At 34.3% G+C, this 14,963-nt stretch overlaps 1 protein-coding gene across 2 annotated transcripts; it reads left to right on the plus strand.

Annotated features, from left to right (window-relative positions):
- Window positions 1-905: 905 nt before the first annotated feature.
- On the plus strand, window positions 906-14,915 carry LOC145305958 (SET domain-containing protein SmydA-8-like). 2 transcript variants are annotated; one of them, XM_080147865.1, is made up of 19 exons: window positions 906-1,001; window positions 1,568-1,673; window positions 3,680-3,745; window positions 4,009-4,137; window positions 4,694-4,787; window positions 5,021-5,125; window positions 5,270-5,317; window positions 5,593-5,686; window positions 6,225-6,325; window positions 7,093-7,154; window positions 7,329-7,376; window positions 7,567-7,630; window positions 9,696-9,779; window positions 10,240-10,368; window positions 11,051-11,121; window positions 13,433-13,512; window positions 13,844-13,934; window positions 14,365-14,406; window positions 14,626-14,915. In XM_080147865.1, the coding sequence occupies exons 1-19, from the start codon at window positions 926-928 to the stop codon at window positions 14,711-14,713; spliced, it is 1,578 nt and encodes a 525-aa protein (XP_080003991.1). In that variant the 5' UTR covers window positions 906-925; the 3' UTR covers window positions 14,714-14,915. The 2 variants fall into 2 exon arrangements, with proteins under 2 accessions (XP_080003991.1, XP_080003992.1); XM_080147866.1 differs by lacking the exons at window positions 906-1,001; window positions 1,568-1,673 and adding an exon at window positions 3,371-3,429.
- Window positions 14,916-14,963: the final 48 nt, after the last annotated feature.

Genomic DNA, 14,963 nt, shown 5'->3' on the forward strand with positions numbered 1-14,963 from the left:
TTAGGCCTTGAGAGGCCAGTATACACTGTAATTGACCAATGATAAAGTTTATAGTGGTCTCTCATTGGCAAATTTTTTAACGTCAAAATCAGACACTTTTACTAGGTTTCTGTCGTAATAAATATTATTAAATTGTTTGATCTTAAAAAGGCATGTCGATATTATGTTAGCCACGTTCACTTTTTATTTGTGTCTTATGTGATACTAGCGGCTTCGCCCCTAGAGGCTAGGGGCTTTGCCCCAAGAGGTAATTTTAAAAAAAGGAAAAACAATTGAAAAATTTTAAATTAAAAATAAAATGAAAATTGGAGCTGCAATCACTTATTTCGAACTGAATTTTAACACCCAAGAAAATAGCCTGAAACCACCTGAGGACCAGTAGGTATAATCTCTGAGGAGTAGAATCCAATCGGTTCAGTGGTTACCGAAATCTTAAGGGACAGACAGACGGACGGACAGACATAATTCTTCATTGTATTATAGATAAATCATTGAGATAAAACGTCTACAGTTTTAATAGGATACTTGTTGAAATGATGACAACATCCATAAACGCGAAGCTTCAAATCAAACAAACGAACATTAGCACCGTCAGCGCCGTTTTATTTTGAAATAAGAAAAAGTCTATTACCCAGTTCACAAATAACTTTTAAAAGTCGACCGATTTTTTTTCTGTAGGTCAACCTAAACAAGTACAACCCACAAATACCTTTATAAAATCGGTCAACCTAAAGCTTCTACAGGTCGACCTAAAATTTCCAGAGGTCAACCTATGTCTTTTGTGAACTTGGCTATTGTAGAAAAGCTTCTCGAATCCCGCTGTTAAAGGACAAACTGTCAAGGGTTTGAACATTACATTTAATGAATATATCATAATCTGAAAGTAAAGATGAATGGCTCTAGAAGTTTCAGGGATCTTATAAAAATGTTACAAAAATGTAGAATTTGTGATAAAGAAGCCAATTCTTATTGTACAGGATGCTTTGCTGTCGCTTATTGTGGTAATACCTACTAATTCTCTATTTTTAGTAGCGAAACTACTCTATAATTCAAAATGTCCGCCTGTCCGTAATATTTTTCCCGATTTTTAAATATTCTTGTATGTATTACCATCCACTGTTTTTTGTGCTTAGCTACTTATGGATGTTGTCACCTCCATTCTCTACGTCTGCCTCAAATGTTGCGCTCCATATTAACACTAACCCAATTGGGCGAAATTGTCCTTCGATTTCAAGTGATCTTGTAAAGAAACCAGAGCATCCTTTGCTTATAATGGAATGCAATATTCCACAATATTATATTAGATTAAGTAACATCCAACAGACAACCAACTTTTTGATTGCACTACTATTGGTTGAAAGTCCTAACTGTGCATTTTTACAATCAATTTTAGTGTCACTTGCTAGATATAGCAGAAGAAGATATCATTTTAACGTCTCTAGTATGTCGCAGTGTGGTCCAAATTCGAACCCGACACCTCTCCGACAGCAAGCATGCACGCTATCATTTACGCTAATGCTGCAAGCTCACATCTTCTGGACACTATTATCCATGTTATTGATTTCAGGGAAAGATCATCAAAAGGAAGACTGGAAGCTTCACAAGAAGGGCTGTATCAAGGCCTATACTGTCAGGGATGATCCTGTAGCTGGCAGGGTCATGGTAGCACACAGGTAAGCTGTAACAAGGCCTACATTGTCAGGGATGATCCTGTAGCTGGCAGGGTCATCCTAGCACACAGGTAAGCTGTATCAACGACCTCACTGTCATGGATGATCCTGTAGCTGGCAGGGTCATGGTAGCACACAGGTAAGCTGTAACAAGGCCTATACTGTCAGGGATGATCCTGTAGCTGGCAGGGTCATGGTAGCACACAGGTAAGCTGTAACAAGGCCTACACTGTCAGGGATGATCCTGTATCTGGCAGGGTCATGGTAGCACACAGGTAAGCTGTAACAAGGCCTATACTGTCAGGGATGATCCTGTATCTGGCATTATCATGGTAGCACACAGGTAAGCTGTATCAAGGCATATACTGTCAGGGATGATTCTGTAGCTGGCAGGGTCATGGTAGCACTCAGGTAAGCTGTATCAAGGCCTATACTGTCAGGGATGATCCTGTAGATGGCAGGGTCATGGTAGCACACAGGTAAGCTGTTTCAAGGCCTATACTGTTAGGGATGATCCTGTAGCTGGCAGGGTCGTGGTAGCACACAGGTAAGCAGTGTCAAGGCCTATACTGTTAGGGATGATCCTGTAGCTAGCAGGGTCATGGTAGCACACAGGTAAGCCTAATCAAGGCCTACATTGTCAGGGATGATCCTCTAGCTAGCAGGGTCATGGTAGCACACAAGTAATTCATCATTAGAGTGGACATAATTGATATCTTGGCAGGGTCATGGTAGCACTCAGGTAAGCTGTATCAAGGCCTATACTGTCAGGGATGATCCTGTAGCTAGCAGGGTCATGGTAGCACACAGGTAAGCTGTATCAAGGCCTACACTGTTAGGGATGATCCTGTAGCTGGCAGGGTCATAGTAGCACACAGGTAAGCTGTATCAAGGCCTACACTGTCAGGGATGATCCTATAGCTGACAGGGTCATGGTAGCACACAGGTGAGCTGTATCAAGGCCTATAATGTCAGGGATGATCCTGTAGCTGGCAGGGTCATGGTAGCACACAGGGGAGCTGTATCAAAGACTTCACTGTCAGGGATGGTCCTGTAGCTGGCAGGGTCATGGTAGCAATAGGTGAGCTGTATCAAGGCCTTCACTGTCAGGGATGGTCCTGTGGCTGGCAGGGTCATGGTTGCACACAGGTAAGCTGTATCATGGCCTACACTGTCAGAAATGATCCTGTAGCTGGCAGGGTCATAGTAGCACACAAGTAAGCTGTATCAAGGCCTACACTGTCAGGGATGGTCCTGTAGCTGGCAGGGTCATGGTAGCAATAGGTGAGCTGTATCAAGGCCTTCACTCTCAGGGATGGTCCTGTGGCTGGCAGGGTCATGGTAGCACACAGGTAAGCATTGTCAAGGCCTATACTGTTAGGGATGATCCTGTAGCTAGCAGGGTCATGGTAGCACAAAGGTGAGCTGAATCAAGGACTACATTGTCAGGGATGATCCTGTAGCTAGCAGGGTCATGGTAGCACACAGGTAAGCTGTATCAAGGCCTACACTGTCAGGGATGATCCTGTAGCTGACAGGGTCATGGTAGCACACAGGGGAGCTGTATCAAGGACTTCACTGTCAGGGATGGTCCTGTGCTGGCAGGGTCATGGTAGCACACAGGTGAGCTGTATCAAGGCCTTTACTGTCAGGGATGGTCCTGTAGCTGGCAGGGTCATGGTTGCACACAGGTAAGCTGTACCATGGCCTACACTGTCAGAGATGATCCTGTAGCTGGCAGGGTCATAGTAGCACACAGGTAAGCTGTATCAAGGCCTACATTGTCAGGGATGATCCTGTAGCTGGCAGGGTCATCCTAGCACACAGGTAAGCTGTATCAACGACCTCACTGTCATGGATGATCCTGTAGCTGGCAGGGTCATGGTAGCACACAAGTAATTCATCATTAGGGTGGACATAATTGATATCTTGACTGGTATCCTCAATAAATCACCTACTTGATAAATCTTTACTATTTCCTATAAAATTTGATATCATAATTTTTTTAGAGATTTAAACGAAGGAGAAATTATTCTAAAAGAAAGAGCTGTTCTAGTGGGACCTAATATTGACAGGCATATTTGGCTTTTAATTTAGTAGAACAATTTCATTTAAGATTTTCTTGATTAATCACCTTGCTAGAAAAATTTTGTCTTATGTATTACTGCAAAATCAAGTATACATACAATATTTAAGGTAGAAAAGAAAAGGAGACTTTAATACAGCAAGAAATTTCTTTCAATTTAATTTTAAGTACTATTATGGATTTTAAATGAAAATAGTCTACATGATTTTTATTAATTTACAACTAAAACATCACCAAATATTTGATTATCAGTTCAAGTAAACCTCTGTGTGTCAGCTGTTTTAAGTCTACAAGCAAAACTTTTGTACTTTGCTCCAAATGTTCACTGCCCTTGTGTAGTCAGAAATGTCAAGGCAACCCCCTTCATGCAGCTGAGTGTAGGTAAGTTCTTATATTTGATCATTGCAGGGCAGCTTTGCTAAGCAATTAAGCTGCTTGAGTTTTTATATCTGCTTAGAAATTCTTGGAAATCAAATGGTTCCCAAATAAATTGCTCTTTAATAACACACTATTTTTATTATTTTGTATCAATTTCAAGTTTGTTAATATCTACATTCAAAGGAACTTAAAACCAGGGATGGCAAGAAAAGTCCAGGGCAGTTAAAACCACATGTTTTTTTCCAGTTTTAACCACCAACAAAAATCCATAGCATTCTTCTTATTTTTCTTCTTTCAATGAACTTTATTTTGAAAAATTCTGTTTTTTTCCCACAATTTAACTGGTTAAAATTGTTCAATTGTTCGAGGACTTTTCTAGAAAAATCGAGATTTATGCCAACCCTGCTTAAAACTCTAATTTTTGTTTAGCATTTCTATAACTTACCAGTCAGATTGACTTTTAATGATACATGAAATAAGCATAACCAACTTTCATTCAAGCAAGATAACAAAGTTCATATTTTCACAAATTGTTCTAATTCGTTTTTACTACTTTTAGGATATTATCACAAAACAAAGAGGCAATATTTTCAAGCTACAGCAAAAGATCAGTTGCAAAGAGGAAAAAGATTCCAATAAATGTTAATTACCAGGTCAATAATGATGATCCCATTACATGATTATTAACTAGAAATAACTATGAACCCACAATTGTCCTTTAGGGACTCCATTTTTATTGTTTAGGTTGTCCTTGTTCTGAGGGGTAAATATAAGATTCATTGAGGGACTCCACTTAATTGTTTAGGTTATTTTCGTATTGAGGGGCAAATATAAGATAAAATAGTATTAGGAGCCTACAATCGACCTTGAGGGACTCATTGTTTAGGTTATCCTTGTATTGAGGGGACTCCTGTTGGAAGATAAACAATTAGAAAGTATTATGAGCCTACAATCTCACCTTGAAGAACGCCAACAAATGGGCAAGACAAAGGTAAATTAAGATAAGATAAATTACTAAAGTTTGTCAAAGCAGAAGTTTTTTGTACTCTTTACTTTCTTAGTCTTATCCCTATTTTTTTTTAAAAGAAAATAAATAGTATGATAAAAATAACAAGATTAATTACTCATTATTTAGATTGTTGATGATTCAATAATTCCAATTATCAACCAGTTTAGAATAAAGGTCAGTAAACGAATTTTTGAGTAAAAACAGATCAATAGAAAAACTGTTACAACTTATATCTGGAAGAATCTTACACCACAAGCATACTTGTAAAATTATGCTTAATGCTCATATGTAAGATAATGTTATAGCAAATTATGTTTTAGAACAGGTGCAAATCATGCGTTATTTTGATTTCAATTCAGAGGTTGAGAATTAAATTTTGATTTTTTGTTAATGAATAGAGTTACAGTATTATTATTGTTAAGAGTTTTTTAATATTAAATTTACTTAAGAATGCAGATGAAGAGAAAATTCATAATCTGTGTGGAATCTTTGATACTAATTGTTTTGAACTATTCCCAACAGGAGCTGGAGACACTATATCAGGTCAGGGACTTCCAAGGGGGGGGGGGGGTGAAATTTATAAGTAGATTAGATCATTAGATTAGCCTTTTCCCAAAACCTTTAAAACCTCTCATTTATATACCCCCTCCCCCCCAAAAAAAGGCTTGCACTCCTTTGGGCTAATTTTAATTTTATCTGGGCATTTAACAATGTTTTTCTCCAATATATCTATATTTTCCATTTTAGAACTATCAAATCTCTATGTATAAATTCCAAATAATTTGTAGGACCGTATTGGTTTATTATTTTGTTGTATTATTACAACAAAAATTATCACAATAAAGTAAAAGATACTTCAAGGTTATTTATGGTTATTGAATCATATCCCATTTCCTCTAATTTATATTTAAATATCTTGTGAGCAAATAACCAATTTTACCCTTACGTAATCCTCTTGAAACTACCCTTGCTTTAAATATTGCAATAAAACTAAATTCAATAAAAGTCAAAACTATGAGATAAAATTCAATGTATTTAAAATGGTTTCTTTTCTTACTTTTATGAACTCCTGTACTTCTAGGAGTTTTCCCGAATGCAGCCATGATGATGCATTCCTGCTACAAGAACACCAGAGTCATGTTCAGTGATGACCACATGATGACTCTAATAGCAAGATCAAAAGTAATACCTTCAGGTTCCTTGTCACATTACTGTGTCATATAAGTAGTGCTCTGTAATATGTTATTAGAGGAAGAATGCAAGAAATACACTTCTCTAAGGTTAAAGCAGTGTATTTCTTGCAGGCTTCCTTTGTATGCTACTAGCGGTTTCGCCCCTAGCCTCTAGGGACTTTGCCCAAAGAGGTTTGATCAAACCAATTTTTCGTAATTTAGATTTTAAAAAAATCTAAGAAAAATTTTTTTCTTCGGAAGGGGGGAGATTTTTTTTATGGGGGGGGGGGTAGTCGACCAAAAATTTTAATTTTATAAAGAAAATTTTTTTTGTGGGGGGGTATTTTAAATTTTTGGGGGGTTGGGGGTGTCCCTCCCCCCAAGAAAATATTTATAAACCTTCCCGGGACCTACCCTGTAAAGGAGAACCCGATCGGTTCAGCGGTTAGCGAGATCCTTCGCTACAAACAAACAGACACACAGACAAACAAACAGACAGACATCGTTCTACTTTGTATTATAGATTGTTGTTTTATTATTTATCACTATAATTGTTTTAAACAGGGAAGGAGGGAACATTGGATTGTAAATCATAATGGTACCCATAAATTTGTTTGGGAACTTGGATATATATCTTGGATGGTTGGTTTAAACTCATTTTACTTTTTGGTTATGTTTAAGAATGGCTGCTTGCATGCATGAAATATTTATTAAAACAAAAGAAAAAAATCAGAATTAATTTTTTTTTTAAATTGACACTAATTGTTTACTGTTTAGATAAAGAAGGGAGACAATATATATCACAATTATGCCAGAACTTTTAATCCAACAAATATCAGGTGAAGTAGAAAAAATGCATGATAATAAAAAAATTAATGAAATAATTTTCCATTCACAAAAAGGGGTGAGGAAAAGTGGCTTTGGATAAAATTCAAAACCAAACTATTTGGTACATTTGTAACATTTAAAGAAAAAATCTTTAGGAAGCAAAAAATGATTCTGTCTAATTTCAGGAGAATTGGACTTTTCAGTGGTAAACATTTTAGCTGTGAATGTGTCAGGTAAACCGTTTTAGAAAAAAAATTCTAAGAAAATGTGAACACAGGAATACAAAATTCAGACATAAGTAACTTATAAAGTAGGCACCCTCATGAAAATTTGTTTTTCTGTGCAGAATTCAAGACTTATATTCTGGTCTGTGAGTCAATATGTTAGTTACATTTTTTAGTGAATATTTGTTGATTTTTTTAGGTGTAAAGACCCAACTGAGTTGAACACATTTATGTCTGTCTTCTTGTGTCCTTGCTCTGGACAGGTAATTATCTACATTGTAAAATAGTTTTCTACATTCTAACTATACTAGCGGATGTGCCCCCAGAGGCCTGTAGGGACACATTAGGTAATTGAGGTGGGGGAAGTCAACCCTCAACTTAAATTTTAGTTTAAAAAAGATTTCTTTTTGGATTTGGCCTTTTTTCTCGGGGCAGTATCTCGTGGGAGGGTGTAAATACCCTCCTCCCAAACAGTTTAAACAACATTTGCTGGATCTATAAGAAACTTCACTGATAAGAATAACCATATCAGTTAAGCGGTTAGCAAGATTCAATGCTAAAGACATAAAACGATTACTACTAATATGTATCTAAGTTTTGAGGTTGGGTGATTTAAAATAATACATATAAAAAAAAGGTTTTGAATAGCACAACATGTTTTACTGAATAAATGTATTTGTTTACAGTGGTTGTGTCTATCTTTCTAGTAATAATATCTTTCTATCTAACATCTTGTCTTCAAGGTTTGGTGATTTTATATAATATATGCAGACTCCAATATGCTAGACACAACATATTTTACTTATTAAAACTGCTCCCAATAGGTATATTTATCTACATTGTATCTATATACCATCTTGTATCCAAGGTTTGGTGATTCTACATAACATATATTCTATAGAAAATAACATGTTTTTGAATAGCAAAACATGTTTTACATTCTAAAACTGTTATTGTAGGTGTTTGTATACATTGTATCTATCTTTCTATTATTCTACATCTTGTATCTGAGGTTTAGTGAATCTACAGTAGTGTGGCCCAAATGAAGGTCTAAATCGCTTTTCAATGTGCGGAATGTAAAAATAGGTTATGTATTGTTTGTAGATTTTAGCCCTATTATTGATTTTAAGAAAATATCTATCGCTATCTCGTCCAATGCATATTTATTTTCACCTTTACTTCCCCAAATTAAGAATGCCTTACACCAGATATAAGGAGAACATCAAATTTTCTGTCTGTTTATTTACAAACATTGAAATAAAATATTAAAATCACCAGGAATAAACATATGAAGAAAGAAAGTATAAAAATTTATTTTTGTACAATTACAATAATTTGGGAAAGCTAATACTGCAAAATCATTGAAGAAAAATAATTAAAGATAAGCCTTACTCTTTATTCCTGGTTTAATAAAAAACAATCAAATTATTTTTTGCAACATTAATTTTTTTATTAGTATGCTTTTTTTTAAAGTTGAATATGAGAATAAGTATATTGCATATTTTTTTACCTTCATTTAATTTTTTATTTTAGTAAATTGTCTCTTTATTGGCGACAATGTCTGTTGAGCCATGGAATTTATTAAAAACCCTTTTTCCTATTTTATGTCTTTAAAATGTATATTTTTTAGAGTTTTTCATAATTTCTCTTCTCATAAGACTAATAGCTACTGTTTTAGTTCAATTGCTTACACAAATTATCAATTTAAATAAAACAATGTTTTTAGACGTTTTTTCGAAATTATTTGGCAGGAATGGCGGTTCTGCCTACTTTTTATAATTGCTTCATATTTGAACTCTTGTTACATTAATTTAGGTTGGCAGTCCTTAAATTATTTCTTGTTAAAATCATGAAAATATGAAGTTTTTGATAAAAAGCTTAAAATTGAAATTTCGAGATCAATTTTCATTGTAGAGAGGTCTAGTTTTCACTAAAAGGTCTACATTTGAGCCGGTAACAACTTCAAGGTAACCGCAAATTGATATGGTAAAGATTTAAAAATTCATGTTTTTTTGGGCCAGTCTAATCTACTGTCTACATATAATCAATAAACATGTTTTGGATGTGCAACATGTTGATTACATTAAAACTACTTACCTATGCATTCAGGGATTTAAAGAAATAAGACAATTGCTGATAAATTGATGTACATACCAAATAACTATTCACAAAATTACCCCTTCTATAGATAGTTGGATAGTGTTGTTACTGGTTTTAATCTTATAATTGTACATTTTATATCCGAGGAAAGCTGTTTATAATACGATGCGAGAAATAACTATTATTTATCTTACAATTTATTGATTCATTCCAATCTATTTTATTTAGATCATACCAAAAGACCCATTAGATTTGACACCCACAGCTGTTTCTACATGCAATAAGTGTAAGAAATCAACACCTTCTCTACAAGTAGTTTTTTTTTTTAAAGCGATGCTTTTATATAATTAGGGTCGGTCCATCCATACGTCCGTCCATCATGTTAGAACTGTCCTATCGATTTCAAGCTTTGGATGATGATTCCTATAATACATAGTTAGGTACGATTTAAAAAGCATAGCAACTACATATTTGTTACCAGAGTGCCCGTACTTCCAAATTATATTGTAATTATACAATTATTTTGTTTGTTAACTAATTTTTCATTGTAGAACCTGGGCCTTTGTAGATTACAACTAGTGGTTGAAATGTTTGGAATAAAACAACCAATCAAAATTCAATTAAAATCCCCAAAGTTGTTAAGCAAAAGAAAAAGATATTGTTATTATAAAACTTTTTGGACTAGTGTAATAAACATACTAATGTCTCCTCTCCTTCTGATTTTTTCCCTGTGAAATTTATTGGATAGATTTTTTTGAATGTATATTTTAAGTTGGCTGCAAAAGAAAGAGAACTATTGATGGAGCTAGAGAACATAGACAGGCTTGATGTAAAAGCACATGAACAATTTTTAATCAAAAATAATAAAATCCTCCATGAAAGTCATGCTTTTTTGCTCAAGGTAATGTTTTTTTTCTTTCCAGTATCACTTTGAAACCAATTGATATCTGGTGGATTTAAACTGGTTCTCAGCTATAATGAAAAATCATGTATCATATTGTAACCAGTTTTCTATAAATATAAAAATGTACAATCATAAGATTAAAACCAGTTTTTAAGCCATTGCCTTCAGCATTTCGGAGCTAAGAAAACTGGTTTTAATCTTATAATTGTACATTTGATATCCACTGAAAACTTTTTATAATGCAATGCGAGAACTAACTATTATCAAACTAGCGGCTTTTCCACTTGAGACACAAGAGGGGAGGGGGAGGGGATTTGGTATTATACAATTTCAATTTTGGATTTAAAGCAAAATTATTTGGCCAGGGTTAGTATTAATTCCTAAATGTAAGTTCTCTTTGGAAGGGGGTGAGGGGGTGGAGGTAAACTTCCCCAAAATAGCAATAAATCTTTACTTTAAAGAAATTCCAAATAGATTCAGCATTAAGCAAGATACTTCCCAAAAGATAGAAAGACACCCTATTACTAGGATAATAGGCACATATTGAAATTAATTTGATCAATGTGCGTAGCATATTATTAGGACTGTTATGAATTGATCTTGAATTCATCTATTTGCAAAATCCACATTTCACAAAATCTACACCTGACCGTATTGAATTATTGAAACTTTATCCTAGATAAAAAAAGAATTGAGTGTGGCCTATGGTGGTTATCCGGGTTATAATATTCAAACTATAACTGATGACAGGTATTCTGAATAGCAGAGCTACTCTAGATGTGTTTGTCTGTCCGTCTGTCTGTCTTTCAGTAATGTAAGGCAGTTTCAGTTTTATTTTCAAAGTGGTTTCAAAGGTTTTAGGAGGGTAATCTGATGTAGTTATATAATTTTGATGGGGTTGAAATAAACGTAGTTTAAAGTTTGAGGGGGGTAAACAGTAAACACCCCTTTACCCCCACCCTTGGACGTCTATGGTTGCTGGATCTTTTAAGAGGTGCATGTAAATCCCTTTCCTTTACTCCTACCTTTCATAACTTCCCCTTCCCTTTCTCTCCTCTGAACCTTTTTATTTTTTGTCTTGCCCTCACTTACCCTTCACTAAAACATATTCTTAAAAGGGGAAAATTAAAACACACAATTGAATATTATCCTGATTATTTAGGCAAAACGTTATATCGTGTATTGTTACATTAAATATAGATAAAACAAAAAATTACTAAATAAATCAGTTAAACAGATATTATAAAATAAGACGTTAAAGTCGTAATCTTTATGTGCAACTTAATATTTTTAAAAGAAAGAGAGAGAACGGGTGGATAGAGAGAGAGGTAGAGAGAGAGAGAACGAGGGGATAGAGAAAAGAGAGAGAGAGAGAACGTGGTGGGGATATATATATAGAGAGAACAGGGGGATAGAGGAAGAGAGAGAGAGAGAGAGAGAGAGAGAGAGAGAGAGAGAGAGAGAGAGAGAGAGAGAGAGAGAGAGAGAGAGAGAGAGAGAGAAAGAAAGAGAGAGAACGAGAGAGAATTAGGGGATAGAGAGAGAGAGAAAGAAAGAGAGAGAACGAGAGAGAATTAGGGGAGAGGACATAACAGTTTCAAAAATTTTATTGTCGAGTTTGAATTCAATAGGACAATTCTAATATGCCTAAATTAACAATCAGAACTATCTGTTAGGGATATTCGGATGGACAGACCAACCCCCACTGTAGAAAAGTTTTGCTTTTAACAAGAAATAGATCACTAATATTATACAATCCCTTTTCAAACTGGCCAATAAATGAGGTCCATACTGGCAAGCTATGTTGGGAATATTTACACAATTTTTCAGCCATTGATTAGTAAATGAGAAAATCACATTTTCCCCTAATCCTAGCCAACAGCAGACGAACGGACAGACATTTTGAATTATAAATGAGATTCGCTACTAAATAACAGCGGAAAATGAATTTTGCAAATGTTCCATTATAATCTTGATAAAAAATGTAATCCAAAACAAATATTTTAGCTATAGGCGTACAGAAGTGCATTGCTTTCCAAAAAATTAAACCTTCTATATTAAATAGCAGAAGGGAAAATAAACATTTCTCCTACAGTAATTTTATTTATTTCAGAGCACTTAAGACAGAAAGAAAACTTTTTAAATTTTAATTTATTGACTTCGCTACTAACATTTAACAGAAAGGATGACAAACTCCATAACTATAGAAGCTCTTGAATTAAAAAAATAAAAGGCAAAGCAAATGAAAGCAAAAAGGGTGCACAAAAGATAGACATACTGAGTAATGATACTTAGTGGTATTTGAATCTATACACAAAAAATATCTTCGATAAAAGCTGGGAAAATTATTTAAGAGCATTACCGATAGACCGCCAGACAATATTATTCTTAGAGTATACATGCATTGGTCAGCAAACATAAAATAAGCCTTCTGTCTTAACCCTGAATTCTTAATACTTTAAATACCTTAATATTTGCATCAGCCTTCTACCTTTCCAGTACAGATATTTAATATTCTCAAGAACATTACAGACCAGTGAACAACGTGAGCTGTAGGCTAGTTATTCAATATCTAAAAGTTTGTTTTAAAGGGATAGTTGCATGAAGTGCATTTAAAAAGTTTGTTTACAAGCTTAAGTTACAAAAATACCATCCAGAGACGTCCAAGCTTTTTTAGTTCGGGGGAGGGGCCATATAAGTTGCATATATCCAAAAAATATGATATTTAAGTCTTGATATTTTAAAAACTCCTGGTAGAAAATTTAAATTCTTTTAAATATTGACTATCTATGATCTAAAGGGAATATACAATGGCCAATAAATAGATGTACGTCCCCAATAATGATACACAAAATTTACCGTTTGTAGCGCAAAATTTATGGTTGAAACGTTTTAACACTTAACTTGTAAACCAACCAATCAAAATTCACTAAAGTCTCCAAAGTTGTTGAGCCAACCAATGAGAAAACATTATTATAAAACTTTGTGGACTAGTGTAATAAACAGCCTGTTGTCCCCACTCTCTCTGAATAAAACTACAAAACTTTTGTTTTCTCCTTAGATTGGAGTTGAAGGAAAAGTACTGTGAAGAAATTATATCAATTTGTAATTTCTTAGAACCAGGCCTTTCTACTCAAAAAGGTAATGAGATGAAGGAATAGGTTAATGAAGATGATTAAATTGTGTTTTGTGTAGTGTTCCAAAGCAGGGAATAAGGAGGGGACAATGGATCGAATATTCAATTATTAGGGGTCTCAAACCTGGGGTACCAGCCCAAAGTGTGAAGGATTTAGCAAGATTTTGGGGACTTTGAGTACTAGCGCGCATTTGCCGCTGAATTTGTTATGATTCTAGCAGACAAAATCTGTCGTCATATAAATACTAAAATTTTATCAAACATCAAACAAACCTTGCATAAAAAGGTAAAGAAGTATTTTTCTGACGGTTTTCATCTTTGTTTCTTATAATTTAGGATTATCATTATTTGAGTTGTGGAAGGCTAGAAGCGAAATAAACAAAAGAAACTTTTCTAAAAAGTTATTATCCTCAGAGGAATATTCCAGGTAAAGTTCATATTTTGCAGTATGCCTTCGAAACCGATTAAAATCCGGCGGATAAAAACCGGTTATCAGCCACACTAAAAATCATGTCTTGTATTATATCCAGTTTTCTACGAATATAAAAATTTTCAATCATAATACTAGAACCAGTTTTGTTAGCCCGTGCCTTTGGCATCCCGGGGCTAACAAAATACGATGTGATAAATAACTATTATTTATCAGTATCCAAGCTACTCTATGATTCACTTTGACTGCTAGTTCATCTGTCAGCCAGTAACTCTTTAAGTCTATGGGGGAAATGTGATTTTCTAGGCTACTAAACTGGAGAAGAAAATCGGTTTAGTTTTAATCGATATCTCACGTTACAGGCAAAAGAATCTCACTACTTTTTATGATATATATAGAAATTTTTCAAAGGTTTATATAATTTCAGGAATATAAAGAAGAATGTGGATATTCTGGAGAGATCTTTAAGGTAAAACTTTTCACAGCTACTTATTTTATATCTAACTATCTATCTATCCATCTATCCACCAATCTATCCATCTATCTATCTATCGATCTATCCATCAATCAATCCATCAATCTATCCATCAATCTATCCATCAATCTATCCTTCAATCTGTCTGTCTGTCTGTCTGTCTGTCTATCTATCTGTCTATCTATCTATCTATCTATCTATCTATCTATCTAGAATAATGGAGTATGAACCTGAGAACAGTCTACATGGAGTTCTGGTCAAAGAAATTAAGAAACTGATCAAGCAAGAAAAATCGTATTAATGATAATGAAAAATTATTTTGCCTTAAAGTCTTCCGCTTGCCATAATATAGTCAAAACTGAATGACATTTTACAATATTCTGTTATATATTTACAAAAAAATTAATTTATTTCTTTTTGTTTTTACTTATTTTTGTTATAATTCGATTTGGACAATTAATTTTTAATTTTACTTAGTGAAAATAAATCTATCTAAGAAAAAACACTTTTTCTATCTATAATTGTTATAGAGTTGGGCACCAGATATGGTA

This window comes from Acartia tonsa, chromosome 14 (genome assembly GCF_053477335.1).
Source record: "Acartia tonsa isolate MP-2025a chromosome 14, ASM5347733v1, whole genome shotgun sequence".
NCBI lineage: Eukaryota > Metazoa > Arthropoda > Copepoda > Calanoida > Acartiidae > Acartia > Acartia tonsa.